At 35.0% G+C, this 21,650-nt stretch overlaps 1 protein-coding gene across 5 annotated transcripts in view; it reads left to right on the top strand.

Annotated features, from left to right (window-relative positions):
• Mpp7 (MAGUK p55 scaffold protein 7) overlaps window positions 1-21,106 on the top strand; it is a 253,251-nt gene extending 232,145 nt beyond the window's left edge. For all 5 annotated transcript variants that reach the window (XM_058580524.1, XM_058580523.1, XM_046448366.2 and 2 more), the window contains 5 exons: window positions 4,412-4,492; window positions 12,983-13,076; window positions 14,127-14,235; window positions 16,286-16,429; window positions 17,968-21,106. In XM_058580524.1, coding sequence (XP_058436507.1) covers window positions 4,412-4,492; window positions 12,983-13,076; window positions 14,127-14,235; window positions 16,286-16,429; window positions 17,968-18,147 — 608 coding nt within the window. In that variant the 3' untranslated portion in view covers window positions 18,148-21,106. The remainder of the gene's footprint in view (window positions 1-4,411; window positions 4,493-12,982; window positions 13,077-14,126; window positions 14,236-16,285; window positions 16,430-17,967) is intronic.
• Window positions 21,107-21,650: the final 544 nt, after the last annotated feature.

Genomic DNA, 21,650 nt, shown 5'->3' with positions numbered 1-21,650 from the left:
TCAGATTTTAAGAAGCCCCCAGGCGCTGAACCCTAGCAATCTGTCTGCAAGCCGCAGGCGAATTGCAGCCTGAAATTACCTGTTCTATGGCTGAATGAGCTGCGGTCAGTCAAAAACAGGTGTGGTGACGTCAGTTTACCAACATGGTGGCTGCTGGCCTCCTCTGTGGTCTGACCGGTGTGGAGAACCGAGATGGACCGCTTCCTTCCCCGTCTCGAACCCAGAATTCAGCCCTGAGTGCGGTGCTTGCGCGGCTGGCAGAAACTGCAGCGCTGTAACCCTGCGTCTCTATCCCAGCGCGCCTTGCAGACTCTAGCCGCGGGGCGATTTGCTGAATAAGCAGTATTACCCTCCGTGCGACAAACCTCTCGTGTTTGAGTCCCCGTAGCCGATCCTCATGCGATGGAAATCCTTCCTCCAGGTTCCGGCGCACCCCACTATTGCTGGAAATTCCTAACAAGATATCCTTTAGCCGTCCTGACTTGTCATACTCCCACACAGTGAAGCAGCACACGGGGGTAATGCACTCCCCTCGCCGCCATCTTCCCCCTATGCCTAAATTCTAAGCCAGACATTTACAAATAAAAAATACTTTATGCTCATTGTTTGTAGACAGCATGTCATTTGAAATATATATAACATACATAAATATATATCTCACATTTCATTGATTACAATAAAAGTATTTTCACAATAGTACTATAATAATTGCTATTCTAGCAAATACTTATTCATTCACTTACGGTCTGCATGAACATATTAATATGTAGGTGATTGAATCTCCAAAGTACAAAGCCACAGGCATGGCCTGAGACATTTTTTTCTTGTAAGAATGGTGAACAATATTTTAAAGCCCTCTCAGTGCACTTAACAGTAGTTTGAAAGTACTTGTCTAGGTACAGGTTTTATTGCCTCAGTGCTTTTTATACTCACTTAGCTTTTTCAATGTCTGTTTCAGATTCAGGAAGTAGATCTCTTTGGGCACCATATTACAGAATGAAAAACACATCATCTATGAATTAATTTTGAAAGTGTATTGTGCCAGCATTCTAATAAAAATATCCACCCCTAGCATTTGCTACAAATAATAAGCACTTACACATATTTGTGGTATGGAAAGATAAAAATCTGAAATAAAAATACTTAACCTCTTGTAATGACAATAATGTCAGCTGATTTAGGGGGTCCTTTGTGGAAAAGGTGTCATGTGTCTAAATTACCTTTCTACATAAGTGAAATCTGAGAATTTGTATATGATTTCTTAACTTTTTAAGCTAAAAATGAATGTTTGCAGGTTGTTAACAGTGACTGTTTCCTTAAATGTAAAATTTAAAGGGAACTTTACCAGCATCACTTTATTGACACTTTAAGTGGGCTATATTTCTTTGGCTAAAATGAACTTTTTTTTTTTAAATAAATTCACACTTGACACATTTGCCCACTTTCAATAAGGAGTTATAATTAAGTTGAAATCATCAGCATTCTTTTGAAAAGATCATAGAGTAAAAAAAAAAGGACACAAAATTTTTGAGCAAACAGAAAGTCTTTTTAATACTACCTAAGCCACATTCCAGATGTGTGACCTTCTGAAAATTACCTAACCCTTTGTTGTCTCGGTTTTCTCATCTGTGAAACAAGGATAATGATAGCTTTCTTTTAGGGAGGTTTTGAAGATTAGTAATGGTGTATGAAACTATGTAACACATGCCTGCCACATGAAAGGGCCTCACCTTGTCCTTGTCATCCTCATCATCATTCCAAAGCCTGCTGTCTGCACTTTAAAGATGTGCTATGTAGATTCTCTCCTCTGCTTCACTTTATCATTAGCAAGTGCAGTTGAAAACAAACTAAAATCTATTTAGCTGTGTATATATAAATGTATTTCACCTATTGTAAAAAAAAATGTTATGTACTGAAGGGTGACTTGAAGCCATCTCATTGAGGAGTCATATGAATAAACCGCAGTTTACATCCTTAAATTGCCTGCAGTGTAAATAGCCTTTATATTCTATATACAAAATTGCCTACTAAAATTATTGCAAAAAATGAGAACCTAACCACAGAAGGGGGATACAGAACAGGAATGTTCTCCTTTCAATGTCAAGAGAAACTGCTAACTTCTCTAATATGGGTGGCAGAATTGATTCAAGGGCCCTGCAGGGAAAATGCTATTTGTAGGTCTGCAAGACAGTTTTATAGTGAAAATGATTGAATTTATGTCCCTATTTTAAGCTTTTTGCAACAGTGCTTCTACCTTTGAAAGTGACAATCTAGAATAACATAATCTTGACATATATGAATGTGTATTCCATGAGTGTTCGATAAAGTAAATTCATTTGTAAGGGCTAAATTATAAAATTAACATATGGAGGCCAAAATTGAGTACTATCAAAATCTAAGGGTATCACATTGGAAAGGGAATACTTTTTCCTGTAAATGCAAATACTTGTAGTTTTTCTTTTCTCCACAGTTAAAATAAATCTCTCTCCTTTTAATGTAGATATTAGATAAGAAGAAAATGCTAGTCACTGAGCAAAGTACCTACACTCTAGAGCTGAGATCTACTAAAGAAATGCTAAATTCACATCATTTCAGGATATCAGTGGGATGCTGTAGTGTTTAAAAGGGAATGTTGAGAGCCACTGTCTTATTAGAGAGTAAGAGGAAGTTGCTAGAGAATTAATACTTGGCAACAGTATGGGAAAAGGTGGTATTGAATGACCACCAGGGCGACAGGTGTTTTTATACAGGGTGCTGGACTGAGAAGTACAGTAGAGAAGGAAGGTGCAGTTCCCAACTCTGCCACTTTATCTTTGTTCACACTCTTCCCTCCACCCAGAATGCCCACCATACTCTTCTCTGTCCATCTGCAAGTCCCTCTGTGTTAGTCAGCTTTTCATTAGTAGGACCAAAATACCTGACCAGGAACAACATAGAAGAGGAAAAGTGTATTTCAGACATTGAGTGCATGGCCAGCCAGGTCCATTGCTTTGTCCTGAAGCAAGTGGCATACCATAACAGAAAAGCATGCAGAGGAAAGTTGTTAGCTCTTGGCAGACAGGAAGCAGAGAGAAGAGAGGGCCTGGGCGCAGGATATAAGCCCCTACTGACCTACTTCTTCCAATCATGCTGCACCTGCCTAAAGTTATCCAATAATCCATTCAGATTATTAATCTACCCAATGGATCGGTCCACAGATGAGGTTGCAGCTTTCATCATTGCCCCAGAACCCCAACAATGCATCTTGCTGTATTAGGGACCATGCTTCCAAAGCATGAGCTTTTGGGGGAACACTTCACATCCATACCAAAACACCATCGTTGTCTGACTTTAAACAGTGTTCTTTTTCAAAGAATCTTCTGATCTACCAGGTTGGACGAAGAGGTGGGCAGTGAGATAATCTCAAGTACCTGGGCTCTGTGCTAGGCACTGTACATAAGATCTCATTAATTTCACCCAAGAACAGAACATTACCACTCAGAACATCTGCGCAGGTTCAGTGTCTTCACCTCCCAGGAGCACAGGAGAGGGAATACTGGGTGGAAGAGATGGGAAACGCAGCTCAGGCCAGGTGGGCCCTATAGCCTGTATTCTCTCTGCTGCAGTACATAGTCCTTAAATGGACCCTAATGGCAGTGCTGTGAAAAGCATTTCAATAGAAAAGTAATGCTGGCTATTTGGGGCTTGTGCCCTTCTAACTTTGATTTCAGACTCCTTTTTGAAACTGCCCTTTGATTTTTAGTATTTTAACTGGTTACTTTCTTGGAAAGTAGAGTTTGTTTAGTATCTATTATAATTACAACATTTACCATATGCCTTTTGCTTCTTGTTGATGTTCAGTATGTATGGGTTACTTGATTTAAATGTGTAAGGCCTTTGCAAGTTTTCAAATGCTTAAGGACTAACCAAAAATATATAGTATAGGAGAAGGTCTTGGCAAAGATAAATGTGGCCATAGTTTTGCAAATTTAAAATGCATAGTGGAATTTACATCCCAAAGAAAGTCAAGGTCAAAGGTCATATTTTATTAAAATTTAAAAATACTTAGAATTGAAATTATCACTATGGGAACCATTGTCCAATTTTTTTAGGTGCACTTATTTTTTAGGATCTTATGTGTACCATTAATTAATTGTTAATATAATCAGATATACTTTGAGTATTTTCATGTAAAGTACTTTTATCCTTTTTTGAGGAAGAGATCAGGATTTAAATTTTAAAAGTAAAAAGGCAACGAAAGAAATTCTAGTTTTCTTTCTTTTTTTTTAATGTACAACTTAACTAGAAATACCTTTTTACTTGGAGTACAAGATTGGATCCATATTTTCAGTCTAACATACAGATTCAGATCAGTTATAGAAATGTTTAAATAATGTTTCATTTAGTGAATTTCTCTTGTCTTGTTTTTCAGGTCCCGTAGGAGTGGGTCTGAATGAACTGAAACGGAAGCTGCTGATCAGTGATACACAGCATTATGGTGTAACAGTGCCCCGTGAGTTTTGTACTTTTCAATGCTACTGTGACTGCACTAGTAGGGATTGCTGAACACTTAGAGAGCATGCACCCTCTGGACCTCCCATCAGCCCCTAGAAGTGTGCAGTGACATTATCCACATTGTACAGAGGAGGTAACAGAGGTACCAGGGGTTAAGGAATTGTCCCTAGATGACACGGATGATTGGTGGGATATTTGTTAATTGCAGCTTCCCTACTTTTAGAATTTTATGAGGAATTTTACTTCACAGATAACATCAACTTATTATTTACAAATTTTCTTCTAAGTAAAAGACTCACTTTTCTATTTCCTAAAATAAGTGCTAATGTTTTCCAGAGTTTTTCTCCAGTTTTACGATTAGAAGGACCAAACCACAGAGAACTGAAGGAGACTTCTCATAATATGAACCTTTCTTAATTACCTTTTATATGTAGTAATTGGCAGATAGTGTTAAATGGGCTTTTCATGGCCATATAGACCAAATATGGTAGGCTTTTTTTTCAGTACACAGAATTAGATCTATTTTTATAAAAGTGGTTTTCATAGGCATTCTTACAAATGAAATATGATGCTTGAAACATTTTGATCTCCAGAATAAATGCCATTTGACTACTTAATATGTTGATGTTAGAAAGCTGTCTAAAAGGCTAAATTGAAATGTTGGCTTTTTCAAGTGGTTTTAGTAATGTTAGAAAAAAAAATCATTTGTCTATTGCCCTTAGCAATGTTCTCTAGTTTTGGAAGAGTTCAACTTTATTTTAAAATTATAGTTTTTTATTACCTCAAGTTACATCTTGTTACTACATTTTTCCAAATTATTGTTTGTAATCATTTTCAGCCGTAAGTTATAGGACTGCTGGTTTCCACCAGGGAAATGTGAAATTAGACAGTTTCTTCCCACCCACCCCCCCGCCGCCCCCTTTAATTCACTTCTCTTACCTACTGAAGTTGAATTTCAATTTACAGGTAACTAGAAAAGTATACAAATGGTTGTTAAGCTTACAGGTGAGCAACTATAGAAGAAACCTGAGATGCAAAAACAGATTACAAAGGAAAAACAAACTTCAATTTCCTACTGTAGATTCATCTCCATTGTTCATCTTAATTTATGTCGCCCTCCCAACAGTGGTGTAAGATGGGTGATATTTTCTCTATTTCACAGAGAAGGAAAGAGTGCAAAAAGTACCTGGACTCATTCATAGCTCAGTCGATGATAGTTGCACTTGGATTTGAAATCAGGTGTTTTGACAGCACTGCTTATGTTCTTCTCCTGTGTTTCTCTAGCAATGCTTTCAAACTACTTACTGAAAGCCCAGGGAGCAGTAAAAACTGTAGTGAAGATGATAAATATCAATAAGGCCATCTATCAAATGTAACCTTCTGTACTGGTTTTGGTGTTACCAAAGGCCCTAGAACAAGGCACTTTGGCTTTTAAGTGCTGAGATAACCTGTCTCCAAAATTGTTATAGAATCAGAAAATATCTAGAAAGATCCTGGGACTCAGACTCTGAAAAAAAATCCTCAGAGTATTTATTTTCCACTCTGATCCACTTTAAACAGGTATTAATGTCACTGGGTCCCCAAATACCAATGGTTTCAGACATGCCTAATGATAAGAATCTCCTTGGGGTTGCAAGAAAATACATGTCTGAGACTATGTTTATAGCAAGCATCCCAGGTCATTCATAAGATCAGACATGTTTGGAAAATATAACTAGAGCATCAATTAAGGGTGAGGTAGTTAATTTAAGAAAAATATATTTTAAGAGTAATTTTGAAATTTCATTGTTTTGCTTTCTAAAGTACTTTGGGCAGACTCTTGAATATTACAGAAAAAAATATTGAATATTAGAGAAAGATTATTGTTTTGATGATTACTAGTATTGTTTGATGCTTAATACTACAATTCTCCTTTCTGAGACATATAACATCCACGAGAATAGGTAGAATAAAAGAGATGGAACTCTTGTACGTGGCTGATCAGAGTATAAATTACCATTTCAGCAAACTAAGTGGCCATATCTACTAAAGCTTCTCAAACACACCGTATGACCCAGCAATTCCATTCCCAGATATACACCCAACAGAATTGCATATGTACAAAAGACATATATTCAGATATTCTTAGAAACATATTTATAAGAGTTAAAATTAGAAACTACCCAAACACCTATCAGAAGTAGAATGGAAGCCAGGCAAGGTGACACACGCCTGTAATCCTAGCAGCTCGGGAGACGGAGGCAGGAGGATTGCAAGTTCAAAGCCAGCCCCAGCAACTTGGTGAGGCCCTGAACAACTTAGCAAGACCCTGTCTCAAAATAAAATACAAAAAAAGGGTGTGGATGTGTCTCAGTTGTTAAGAGCCCCTGGGTTCAATCCCTGGTACCAAAAAAAAAAAAAAAGAAAGAAAGAAAAAAGAAAAGTATTAGTAGAATAGATAATAAATTAAGGCATATTTACACAATGAAATACTAGAACACAGAAAAAAGTAGTCCACAAATACACAGACCCATACAAATGAACCCCACAGACATCATGTGAGTAAAAGGAAGCAAGCACAGAAGAGGACCTGCATTATTTCTCCATGTTTATAAATATAAAAGAGCACAGCAATATGTGCCCTTCGAAATTTTGAGGAGGGAAAAATTGACCAGTAATTTGTGGGTGTTGGCAATTTTCTGCTTCTATTAGAAGTGCTCATTACAGAGGCATGTTTGATGTGTGAAAATTCATCAAGCCATATATTTATAAGTGTATATATAACTTTATGTGAACTTTTCTTTCTGTATATCATACTTGGGTTTTTTAATGTTCAAAATAAATACCTAGTAGTTTAGTTGGCTTTCTGATGTTGATTTCCTGGTTTTGACAATGTGCTGTAGTTTTATAAGTCCTACCATAGGAAGCTGAGGGATGGTTGCATGGGACCTCTCTGTGTACAATTTTTATAACTACTTTTGAATCTATAATTATTCTGCTTTTTAAAAAATAAGCACAATCACACAGTGTTTAACCCTGAGATACATCCTGAGAAATGCAATGTTAGGCAGTTTCCTCATTTGAACTTTCACAAGCTAAGTTGGCTGCGTCACTGGACAATATTATCTTATGGGAACACTGTTGTATGCACAGTCCATAATGCAAAATGTCTTTATGAAGCACAGGACAATATATAAACATATAAAGGAATTCCAAATCAGGTTAATGCTATTGTTGTTGGGCTAAAATGGCTGAAAAGTAGTTAACGAAAAATATTACAGTAGATCTCAAATATTGAGTGGATTCTAGAATCTCTATAGTCTGGACTTTGGGCACTCTTATGATTAAGAGTCAACCTCACCACCAAGTCACTTTCTGTGGTTTCCTTGAAAGCAAATATCACAAATTTTGTGTTTTTATGGATTTCCAAGTACCTATGTTTTAGAACACTCCTTTGTCCACAGGATGCCTTACTTAAAATTTCCAAACTATAAATGTTTTGAATGAGGATACCAGTTTTAAAAAAAAATTAATTCACCATGGTTATTATTCTGGGATTTTGTTGGGGACAAGGAGGAGAGGCTAGAACTTGTTCTATATGCATTTGATTTTTGTCTTAACCTATAAGCGTAGTGGATCAGCAGTCACGAAGTAGTGGCCTGCTATGGCCCATCTTTCCCTTTGAATCTCCTTGTCCTGTGAATTTCTAGGTCCTTCATTCAGAATCCCTCATTGTTACTGAGTTCATGAGATTCCCAAGGTTGCTCATTTTAATTAGACGCTGAAATTCTTCATCAGTAAAATAGCATCAGACCTAGCTAATTCAGGTTGATTATGATACACAAACACTTTGGTTGTAGACATATACCTATGTAGTATGTTCAGTAACATAATAAATATCTTAATTACTACTTCATGTAGTTCTAAAAATATTTTTAACCCTCTAGGGGGACTCCATGTGTTGGGAAAGTGATTTTAACTGTTGTAGATTTTCAGTCAGCATGTTCTGCCAGTACAGTTGGATAAAGTCAGTCTTTGCTTAGTTAATGAGAAACAAATGTGTAGAAAATTCTATTTTGATTTTCTGCAAGACTTTATCTTAAGCCTACCATTTGCTCAGGGAACAATAACAAATGGTGGTAACAAAACGGATTAAGTGATAAATGAATATAAACCTTAATTCTAAAGCACAGTATCATACTAATTTTAATCTTTCAAAGTCTTAGATACTTATACATACACCCAACAGAACATTTTTGTGCTATGAAACTTATTCTTAGTTTTTATGATAGAATAAAATGTATCAGTATCAGTACTTCATCCAGTTCCTGTAAAGGGTGTGACATTCCATAAAGAATAACACTGCTTCTGGGTGCGCCACACGTGGAAACAAGTATGAAAAACTGTTTTCAAGAAATAAGAACTTTGTAGGAAAATGTGCTTTCTAACTAAACAAAAGGGAGTTAAAATTTTGGATATAATTTAAATTAATTGGGTTTTATGAATCCATTGCTGTTTGAATTAGCTTACTGTTTCCCCGACTTCTCACAATTTTATAACATTATTTAAATACAATTAAAATAACTGCACATACTTTAAATATGATGTGATCAGTCTTAAATACATATGCACATGTGAAACTATCCCCACAGTCAACATAACAAAGCATTTTTATCTCCTCAAAGATGTCCATGTGCTTTTTGCAGCCCATCCCTCTACTCCTATTTCAAGGCTCCTGCTGGTCTGCATTTGGCCGTGTGGGTCGGTAGGAATTGTTAGTACTTTAAATTGAATTACACAGCATATACCTGCTGTGTTTCTATTCAACATGAGCTTGGGATTCATTCATGTTGTTTCATAGATCATTAATTGATCCATTTTCACTGTTGAATACCATTCTTTTTATGGAAATACTGATTTTTTTAATCTATTTACCTATTGATGGATATTTAAAAGTTTCTTTCCCCACCCCATTTTTGGCCACTGCAAATAAAGGTATTATGAGGTTTGTATACAGGATTTTTTTTTTTAAAGAGAGAGAGAATTTTTTTTAAGAGAGAGAGATTTTTTTTGAGAGAGAGAGAGAGAGAGAGATTTTTCAGTTTTCGGTGGACACAACATCTTTATTTTATTTTTATGTGGTGCTGAGGATCGAACCCAGCGCCCCACGCATGCCAGGCGAGCGCGTTACCACTTGAGCCACATCCCCAGCCCAAGTATACAAGATTTTTGATGGTTGTATGTTTTGTTTCTCTTGGGCAAGTAAGTAGGAGAATGACCATGTATCTGTGTCTTAATATGTAATATGCTTTCTTATAGGCTTATCAGCAGAAATGTACTAAGGTATTTATCTTTTACCCATTTTAGGGTAAATCTCCACCTTTTAATGGGTATACAGAAACCTTAAGCATTTATTTAACTATAAAAATGATTGCGTTGTTTTTTAAATCATTGTTTTCTGTATTCATTTTCTTTTCCTTCCTTTTCTGCCTTCCTTTAGATTATCTGAAGGTTTTTTAGTATTCCATTTTAATCTACCTATTGGCACTCTGGTTTATATCTCTTTGCAATAGTTTTTTACTGGTTGCTTTAAGGGATTATAATATACATATCTAACCATTTACCATCTATGTGGAGTTAACTTGGCATTGTTTCACATAAAATATACAAGACTTGCAACCATGTAATTCCCTTTTCCCCTACCTTAATCTGCTGCAGTTATTGAATATATTATATTTCCATACATTGAAAATTCTATCAATCAGTAGTAAAACTTTTACTGAAACAGTCATATAAGTCTTAATGGACTTAAGAGGGTAAAAGTGGACTTCGTTTGGATTCAGCTATTTGTTCTTTCTTCATTCTTGAAGATCCAAGTTTCTTTCTTACCGTTTCACTTCAGCATTTTAAAATGTCCATTTTTCCTCTTAGAACAAGGGGCTGATGAATTCTGTGTTTCTCCTCATCTTAGAAAGTCTTTATGTTGCGTTTATTTCTGAAAGATATTTTGGTTGATTTATTTCATTTCATTTATTTCTTTTATGATTTATGAAAAGAAATCTGTGATGATTTTAAATAATTCTTCCCTTATGGGTATTATATTTTCCAGTTGACTTCAAAATTTTTTAGTTACATTTGACTTTTACTGATGTGATTATATGTGTAGGCATGATCTTTTTTTCTGAATTTATCCTGTTTGGGATCTGTTGAGCTTCTGAAATCTGTAAGTTTATGTCTTTCACCAAATTTTAAAATTCCAGAATCTGCTCCAATATAATTTTTCTCTCCTTCTAGCACCTAATTACACATACAGTAGACATTTCAGCATTGGGATTCATTCATGTTGTTTCATAGATCAATAGTTGATTTTTTCATTCTTGATATGGAAATATCAATATTTTTCTGTCTATTCACCTGTTGAATCCAAGTCCCTGGAGTTCCATTTATTTTTTTTCAGTCTTTGTTGTTGTTGTTCAGATTATACAATTTTTTAAATACATATTTTTTAGTCATGGGTGGACACAACACCTTTATTTGTTTTTATTGTTTTATGTGGTGCTGAGGATCAAACCCAGTGCTTCAGGCATGCTAGGTGAGCACTCTACCACCGAGCCACAACCCCAGCCCCAGATTATATAGTTTTTATTGATCATCTTCAGGTCACTGGCTCTTTTATTTATTATCTTCTTTCTGCTACTAAAACCATCTTGTGATTTGTTTCTGTCATATATTGTATCTTCTCAGTTCTAAAATTCTCACTTGGTTCTTCTTTTATAATTTCTATTTCTCTACTAAGACTTACATTTTCATTGAATTCAAGTGTTTCCTTTTACTTTATGAAGCATAGTTACGATAGTTGCATTAGAGTCTGTGTTTTAACTTCTGGGTCTTGCGGTTTCCATCTGTTATCTTTCCTCTTGAGAATGGTCATATTTCCTTGTTGTTGTTTTTTTTTCACAGAGAGAGAGAGAGAATTTTTAATATTTATTTTTTAGTTTTCGGTGGACACAACCTCTTTATTTTATTTTTATGTGGTGCTGAGGATCAAACCCAGTGCCCCGCAAATGCCAGTGAGCACGTTACTGCTTGAGCCACATCCCCAGCCCTCCTTGGTTATTTTATATTGAACAATTTTGGATTGCATTCTAGGTATTGTGAGTGTTATGTTATATTAACACTAGGTCCTGATCTAAATTCTGGAGAATATTGATGTATTTATCTTAGCAGGTAAACAACTGCCTGATACTAAGTTCTGTCTCATTTATCTTTGTTGATTTGTATCTGTCCTGGTTCGAAGACAAGTCTGAGATTGTATACATAATTCAAATCCAGCTCAGTTCTCCAAGCTTTTCCTACACTGTTAAGGGTGTGTTCAGTGTTTTCTATTATGCAGGGTTTAGACCTAGACTTGAGTATTCTAATCTCCGGTTCACTTCTTAAAAACTTTACTGTGCTGGTTTGAATCTGAACTGCATGCGTAAGGGCAAGAGTTATTCTTAGACTAATGGTTGTTCATATATAAAGTATTTCCTTCTATACTTTCTCCCCTCCTGGATTTCCTACATACTCTTTAACCCAAAATGACTTGATTTTTCCCCATCCCCTTTTTTTCTGGTCCTTTCACTGAAATTGGCAGGACATCTATTGGAGTTTAGCACACATTCCACTATGATTCTCTTGGAGTGATTCCTACCCTTGGGGCAAACCTAGAAAAAAAAATAAAGCTAAACTTTTCCCCATGCAGGTTGACCCGCTTCCACAATCTTACCTGTTTTATTTATTTTTCAGAGTACTCAGGCAGTTGTCCTGGTTTCAGAGGTTTTTGTTGTAATCAGTAGGACTGTGGTGTGTTTTTTACTTGCCATATCAATAGAAAACCTTGTGTTTTGTTGTTTGTAATTAATCCTGCATTTTCTGCTCCATTACAGTTTACTGAAAAATAACTAGAAAAATTACTGGAATATTGGAAGTTAAATAATATTCTAAGAGGGTGCTGCTTATAACTTTGCCAAGGATAATGAATAGCACATAGAAGTATTTGACTTTATCCAGTGTAATAGAAAGCATTGATGACATAGTGCTGTGTTAGGAAGGTAATAAGATAATTTCATAATTTGTAACTAGTGGGCAGCAGATTTTCTTCAGTGAATGAGGATCAATAAATAAAGATGATGAGCATATTATTTGCAAAAGAAAGGAGTTTTCCTCAAAGTGTTTAGGATACCACTTTTATTTAATTATATTAAAGAACCATCAAAATAATGAGTAATAGCACAGATACACAATGCAATTGAATTTTACTCAATTTTCAAATTTTAATATCAGTAGTAAAATCTGCATTTGACACTTTACTATATTTTATTAACTAATTTACTTATTTATAAGTTTTTTAATTCCATGTAAGATAACTGCTTCGATTATACATGATCATTTCTTTAATATTTCCTATACTCTTTTTTTAAAATCAAGTATGAGCTTTTCTAAACTTTTTTTTTTAATCAACTCACAGATACCACCAGAGCAAGAAGAAGCCAGGAGAGTGATGGTGTTGAATATATTTTCATTTCCAAACATTTGTTTGAGACAGATGTACAAAATAACAAGTATGTGAAAATTTCGGCAAGTTTTATATGACTATTGTTTTTAAGCATATTCCTATATATCCAGCCTGTATATCCACTTAGAGTTTTGCTGCATTTGAAAATGTATTTTACTTACCACAGTATTATTTGAAACCCATATAAAATGACAATTCAGTTATTAATTTTTACCAATATTTACCCCTTTTTAATAACTAGAACTGTTACGTTTCTGTTAAGTTAAACACATAGGTATTATTTTGCAGTATGAGGGAAGGTTTGACTGGTGTCTTATTGTAACTTCTTTCCAGCCCACTGATTTAATCTTAACATGTAATTTGGGTGGAATTTTATTTTTTAAATTGATGAACAGCTACTCACTATATCCCTAGTCCTACAATCTGTTCCATACACACACATTTCATTCTTACATTGATACTTCAAGAAATTGAAATAAGGTTAAGTTGTACACATACCATCTTCTCTAGCGAGCTGTAAAATCCCACCCCCAACACTGTTTGGGTTTTCCATTTGCTTAAGCATGACTATTTTAGGATGATATCAAAAGCAATGTGTGTTTTAATGCAGGATTGTGGGATTTTATTGAAACATCGAAATGCTTTCTTCGCATTTGGCGCAATAATTGTGTTTTTATAGCACATAATCGGCTGCCCTGATTCCATTAGCCACCACCCAGCTCCTGTAGTTCTGAAGCTAAGCTTGGTTACTCTGTAGTATGCAATGAAATTTCAGTAGTTTCTATTGTTTGGCTGATTCATGGTTTTATTGCATTGCATTAGTTCTGAAAAAGGGGTGATGGAAAACATTAGAGCTCTACTGGACTGAAGTACTTTTTTTCTGCTTAAGTGTAACACAAGCAAGTGTTACTGATTTGAAAATGTAGAATAGAAGATTTTTTAAAATTGACATTCTGAAGTAGTTGTCCCTATTTATTCTATTAAATATGGTAAAAAATTAAATGTTAAGCAAAAACGTCTTTTACCTATGAATTATATCTTGCCACATATGAATTTAATTCACAAATGATTCTGATGAGCCTCTAATTTTCCACAGGTTTATTGAATATGGTGAATATAAGAACAACTACTATGGCACAAGTATAGACTCAGTTCGATCTGTCCTAGCTAAAAACAAAGTTTGTTTGTTGGATGTTCAGCCTCATGTAAGTAAACAGTTGAATATCTATAATATTGATAATTGTTTCAGGCTATAAAGAAACTGATTAGAATATTGTGTATTTAAACCTTGTTTAAATACATGCTCATTGTAAACATATCTTTGATATTGATATTAATCTTGAATAAAGAAGAGTAGTAATTTTAAAAAAAAGAAATATTCAGAACACTTGCAACCCATGTACTCTACTGCACTTCATGTGAGCATTTTGGTGTAAGGTAAATATAAAGTCTACTCATATCAGTGTAATTTGATATATCTTTTGTGGGGGTGGGGGAAGCCCACAATATAATTAGGAAATAGGAGTGGAGGGAGCTCAAAGATCTGTGTTTGTAACTCTCATTTATTTCCAGTCAAGTTCAATGACTTTTAAATATTTCTGTGTATTTCATATTTTTAAAGAATACATTATTACACATATGATGTATTTTTTCAACCATACTATTTATTTTTATTTTTTTAGTCATACATGACAGCAGAATGTATTTTGACCCATAATACATACATGGAATGTACATACATCAATCATATTGTCTATTCTGCTGCCCTTCCTATCCTCCCTACTCCTCCCCTCCTATCCCATCCTTTCTCTCTCTCCAATCTAATGTGACACACTTTTTTTTCTTTTTCTCATTACAACATCATATATGTATTCTGTTTAACAACGAGGTTCTCCTTCCATCTTCCATGTGATGTATTTTTTATGTTATGTATTATTCTAAGTGTTTATCATTTTTAACAGTGGACATTTGGTTCTCCATCCTCTGTCTTTGATTTGGGTCTTGTAAATGTCCTAGAAACCTAAAACCCCTGCTAGAGCTATGAGACTTTTCCCAGGAATTGTGCTGGACAAGATCCCTTTAACAGTTGATCTTTGTCACCCTGGGGTTTTTGTTTTGTGTTTTGGTTTCTTTTTTCTTTTTTCTTTTTGTACTGGGGATTGAACCTAGGAGCACTTAACCACTGATCCATATCTCCAGCCCTTTTTTTGTATTTTATTTAGAGACAGGGTCTTGCAGAATTACTAAGGAACTCACTAAGTTTGCTGAGGTTGGCTTTGAACTTGTGATCCACCTGTCTCAGCCCTCCCAAGCCACTGGGATTACAGGCATGTGCTGCCTCACCCAGCACCTGGGAATTCCAGACTGAGGATGCCAATGGATGAGGCCATTCACTTCCTTGTCAAATCATATATGTTCCCACTGATGCCAAACCCATAACATTTTCCTGGTCCTCCAGGGGCCCTAGATTGTCCTTCTACCAGTGGTGGTACCCTGAGGCACATAGCCTCCACTGGATCTGTTTATTCCTGGATCCTCACAGTGCAGTTTCTGCCTCTCCTCCTAGTGCCTGTAGCACCCCTCTGTCCCCTGCCACCTGCACTACCCCCACTCCCCACACTCCCTCTGCTGCCTACACATAGCCCATCTGCCTATCCTTTAGGTGATGCCTATCATTTATATTCATATTTTGGAAGGATCTGACACACAGTTCAAGAACATTCCTCAGCCCTCACCCTTCTGTCGGTTACCCTTGATGATAGGTGAGTCCCCAGAAGCAGAGTGTAAATAACGTAAGACCCTTGATGAGGGAATGCTGGTGCCATCACAGACAGCAGGGGCCGCCTTTATCACTCCCTCTGAGGGGCAGATGAAGGCCAAGGACTCCTGCTTGAGATCAGGAGAGGGCCATAGGGATGGTCAGGTGACTTATTATATTATTAGTACTGTTATTATAATTTACCCCATCACATCTTTTTGGTATTTGCTCTAAAAGCCAGTTTCGTGGTGTTCGTAGCTACTTGTGTTCAACATTTATGATGATGTATTTCAGACATTTTTAAATGAAATTTGCATTTTCCAGCTTCTTTTAGAGAGGAACATTTGTCACCTTCAATTGTTAATAACTGATTGAATAATACATCAAAAGACCTACTGACCTTAATTAGAGAATAAGTTTAGAAATAAGTTAAGAAAATGAAATAATTCATGAGGTTATGACGAAATACAAGAAAAAAATTCTTTTCTTCCTTGTAGACAGTGAAACATTTAAGGACCCTAGAATTTAAGCCCTATGTGATATTTATAAAACCACCATCAATAGAGCGTTTGAGAGAGACAAGGAAAAATGCAAAGATTATTTCAAGCAGAGATGACCAGGGTGCTGCAAAGCCCTTTACGGTGAGTACCAAGATATTAGTGATGGTATCTAAGCAGTGCATAAAAGCACGTGCATCTGTGGCTACTCAGGAAGGCTATTAAAGACGAAGCTGTGATTCAAAAATCTGTAAAAGGTAGAATTGTCTTTACGAACATATTTTGAACCATTGCACTATTAATTTCTTTTTGTAATTCTGTGAATGCAGCTTCATATTAACTTAAAACTATTTTTGTATGTTATTATATGTATATATTAGATTTTTCTAGGCCAAGCATTTATTAAAATTAGGCTAATTATTTTTCAGATTAGCCTTACATTTAAAGATAAAAGTACCCAAACCAGTTACTGCTCTTTCTTAATAGTCTAAATGAAAAACGTAATAACTTCCTTTTTCTCCTGGTATCATATTTAGCACTATAAAAAGAAAACGCACCATTTGAGGAGAAGACTAGTAGACTGTTATTTTCTAACAGTGCTATTCGTATTTCCTAGGAGTGTTATTGGAAATAGTGACTGTGATATGTCAATGGATATGTTAACTTCTGGCAAGTCTTTTTATTGGTTTTGTTTTCAATCTTATCAAGATAATGTATTCTACCTTTGGATCAAAATAAGTAAAGAAGTTAAATGTTAAGAACACCCCCCCCTTCTATTTAACTTTAGTCTCTGTTAATCTGTGTACTTTTAATTGTGATTACAAATACAGATTATGTTTATGATTCACAATATTTGATCTTTTTTCAAAATGCTGACAGTATCTATCTATGCTGAGTAGATGTTAACATATGATATTAGTTACTCAAGGTTCTTGATTAACACTAACGTTAAATTTTCTATTGGGAAATCATAGGTGACATTGCAATGTGGATTCTTAAATTATTTCAATAAGTGCAATATGAAGAATTATTATCTTGTTATAAATTTAAAGTTTATTGGTGAAGATAAATGATAATATGTTCTTGGGATTTGTCTCACTAACCTTTATGTATATACTTACATAGCCTTAAGTTTTATAGCCAGCTAAAATAACTTCCTGATGTCAAAAAATGTGGCCATGTAAGGCTCTTGAAGCACTTCAAATGAGCCAAAAGAGGGAGATAGTAACTATTCTTTTATAACGTATCCAACCATGAAAATGTTTGTGTTGTAAATTCCTTCCTATGCATAAACATAAATAATGCCACAAACCAATGCAATGAGTCAGCAGTTCTTTTTCCCCAAGTAGCTATTTTAATAACCACATAACCATGTAATGATAAGTTAGTGACTATATATCCTGAAATTTAGTTAAGGTGGGAGTTTTGGATCTTCTCAGAGGAGTTTAGTTATAAGCAGATTAGAGAAAAGAATATTAGAGGTTATGACATCTGAAGAACTAGTGGTTAAAGAAGGTAATTTTTATTGTTGGATGAGGTGAAAGGCTAAACCCAGAACAGTATTAGGTAAGGATACTAATGCTAAAAACAGTATTAGGTAAGAACTGTAGAATGTTTACATTGGTGTGAAATGATATAAGTGCCTGGTTAACCAGTTTTTTAAAAAATACTTCCTTTTGTAGGAAGAAGACTTTCAAGAAATGATTAAATCTGCACAGATAATGGAAAGTCAGTATGGTCATCTTTTTGACAAAATTATAATAAATGATGATCTCACTGTGGCATTTAATGAGCTCAAAACAACTTTTGACAAATTAGAGACAGATACCCATTGGGTACCAGTGAGCTGGTTACATTCATAATTACAGGAAATTTCCACACTTGTGTGTGTATGTGTTGTTTTGTTTTTAATAGAATGCATAATTAAATCAGTTGCCATTTTGGTGGTAGAGTTTTTTAATTATATCACTATCATAGATGTATAATCTTTGTAAAAATTGAATAGTAGTTTAGTTTGTGTCTTTTCATGGCCTTATTTGAAATACATGTGACTCTAAAATCTAAGAATCCACCCTTGCTCAATACTATATTCTGAGCAAAACTTTGGACCTTCCAGCTGTCTTGAATATATCTCTATCTGCAACGTGAGGTTGAATTTTTTAAAGAGATATAGCTAGAGACAAAATAGATAGACGTTCTGTACTCCAGCTGGTCTCAGATGTGGCCACTGCCATTCAATCTGTATGTCCGTAGTTGAAGGTATTAACTGAACAGTTTCAAGAACCTCTACAGACATGTCAGCTCTGAATTTTCAGATGGGTCACCATGACTTAACTGGGCTGACAGTTAAGACATAGTCTTCTTACTACTTTAAGAGTACAAACTTTTCTTATGTCTACAAAATACATTCACAGTGTATACATTTTAAAATCTTAGAGGCGTAACTGAAATTTACCTTGAGTGAGTGACCTCATGTTATAATTTTAAAGTAGTCCTTACGAGTATGTATCAGTGACATAACATGTAAGAAGGGAAAACAGAGTTTTTTTTGTTTTTGTTTTTGTTTTTAATACAGGGGTCTCTCTCTATAACCCAGGCTGGCCTAGAATTTGCCATCCTCCTGCCTCACACTCCCAAGTAGCTGGGATTACAGGTGTGTACCACTACACCTGGAACAGACAGTAGACTTTTAAAAATTATTGTAAATATAACTCATAATCTTTCCATATGGTGTTAAGAGTGGGGAAGAAATAATTATAAAGGATAGTTTTATTTGTAAATTCTCAGAAGACATTGCTGGAGTCACCAAAAAGATATTTTGAGAAGGCTTTGTATTTTCCCAATAAATTATAAAAATGTTATTCCTATTCTAAACTATGTAAAATATGTTTTATATGTTAGTGATACAGTTAAAAAATGATCATTTTTCCAATTTGTGCAGTTGATCACCATATATGTAAATTGTGCTCTGTTTTAGAAAACTTTTTATGTAATGTAACTTTTGTCACCAGATGATTCTGAACACTGGCCATATACCATCTTAACCTAAAGAAGTATAAGAAGGGCTGGGGAGTAGCTCAGAGGTACAGCACTTGGCTAGCATGCACAATGCCTTGGGTTTGATCCCCAGCACCACAAATAATAATATTAATAATAAAAGAAGAAGTAGTAAAAGAAAGACCCTTATATTGTAAAATATTTAAATGGTATCTCTCGTCTTTCTTTGGTACTATTTATCTTCAGAAAGTGAATTATATAATTCAAAATACTACAAATGTCTATAAGTTCTGTAAGAGAACGTGTCCTGCTATTTTTGCATGTAGAAAGATCTTGCCAATCAAAACTCACTGCATCTACGACTTTCATACAAAATAATTATTTTTGTCACTTTGTAAAGAATTTAGATGTCACATTTAAAAAATATAGAATGTACTAAAATTTTATATATTTATGAAATATTTGAAAGGCATATTTTTTTAATTATCAAATGGGGCTCTCCATAAAATAAATTGACTATATGTAAAGATGTCATAAGTTAAAATAGTAGTTTTATAGATCAAGGTCAACATTCCATGTAAATATTTGACCTTTACACAGATAGATTCACAAGTACATTATATATACACTGCACATTTGGTAGCATTCATCACTGGATTTATTTCAGACATGTCTAATTACATACTAGAAACAGGAACAAAAACTACTTCAATGGCCCTGATACATAGTCACATCCGAAGTAGTCAGATATTCAGACTAAATCGTATTTAACAACATAAACCGAGTGAGTTCTAAATTTATTAAATAGCAAGCCATTTCACTTAAAAAAAAAATGAGGGAAAAGTTACCAGATCTCATATTGTAGCCATTCTTAAAGTTATATGGCTTCTCTAAGAGAAGTGCAAGTCTGGTTTGGGTTGAAAGCATGGAATCATGCTTTGAACATTGGCTAAAATTTCCAGTGAAATGAGACTTCCTATAAAAAGAATGGTGGGAAATGTATAATAGTATAGGCAATCTTCTGAATAATTTACTCAGCCCTATTTCTTTACTCTGAAATATCTACATTGTTTTTTTTCCTGCATTTCCAGATAAATGCCTCAATTCATTACTTTAGGGATAGAGATAGTGGAGGGTAGTGGAAACTGAGTCCTTCCAGATGGTGGTGGTGATGGCTACATTCTGAAACTACAACTCTACAGAACTTTGTCCTTTTTTAGACCAGAACTGGAAAAAAAGTTTTTAAAATAATGAAAAGAAGGGCAATTTGAAAAATCAGGTAGTATACATAGCCTTATAAGTGGTGTTTGTGGGTCCTTAGAGATTGGGTTAAAATTTAATAAGGCAGGCCAGCTCCAAGGACTTGTTGATAACTGTAGCATAAATTGGCCTGGATTCTGTCCTCCACCTTCATCCACCATTGCCCCTGAGGAAAAGAGCACTATACTCCCAACATGGAATGTCAGCCACGATTTGACAGAAGGGGATGATTAATTTTCAACTGTGTGTTAAAATCCAGAACCAAGAAGGAAATTCTTTTGTCTCATGATTGACAAATTAGTTAAAAATAAAAAAGGTGCAATTGAAATACAAGTTTTGCAATGGTTTTACTGGTCAGTATAGAAATTCTTAGTATCTTTAAGGCTGACATTTCTTGTATTGAGTAATGATTGAATGTATCTAAATCTGACAAACTGTAAACTCAGATTTATGAAACTATGTTGTTAAAATATTCCTGAAGATAGATTTTTATTATTTATTTTCTTTTGGATAAGAAAGGACAATGGAAAGCCCTTGGTTTTAATAAAGTATCTATAAACAGTATGCGTACTTGAAACTTCTTTTTGCGCTTGAATATTCAGTTTATACTATTTTCCATGGTAGGACAAATTCTTTTCTGCTGTGATATGAAGTGATTTATTTCAACTTGGCATGTCTAAAGTTAAGTTTTCTGATTTTTCAAACAATGCTTTTATCAAAATTGTTGGAGTCACCAGATTCACTAGTCTTGCTCTTACCCATAAGTACCACAGCATAAAGATGTGGAGAGAGAGAGTGGTTTGGATGACCCAGGACCATCCATGATGGGAACACTCCTCTGCTTCCCCACTTCCTTTCCCCCACTCCATCAGGACTGTTATATTTTCTTCTTGACCCAGTTATGCAAAACTGAACTTGTTTAGCTACACCTATAAGAACACACTATCTTCTCTTAAACAGGCAAATATTGTTCTTGCTGCAATAGTTCAAGCCCTGCTTCCACATAATGATTTTATAATGAGGTACCAAATAAAAGTTGCATTGCAACTTTGGGCCCAGCCTGAACAACTTTGCAAGACCCTGTCTCTAGATAAATTTTAAAAAGGAA

The sequence above is a fragment of the Marmota monax genome, unplaced genomic scaffold (genome assembly GCF_021218885.2).
Source record: "Marmota monax isolate L192 unplaced genomic scaffold, Marmota_monax_Labrador192_F-V1.1 WCK01_AAM20220418_F8-fsc00066, whole genome shotgun sequence".
NCBI lineage: Eukaryota > Metazoa > Chordata > Mammalia > Rodentia > Sciuridae > Marmota > Marmota monax.
This window is presented reverse-complemented; position numbering and strand designations above follow the sequence as displayed.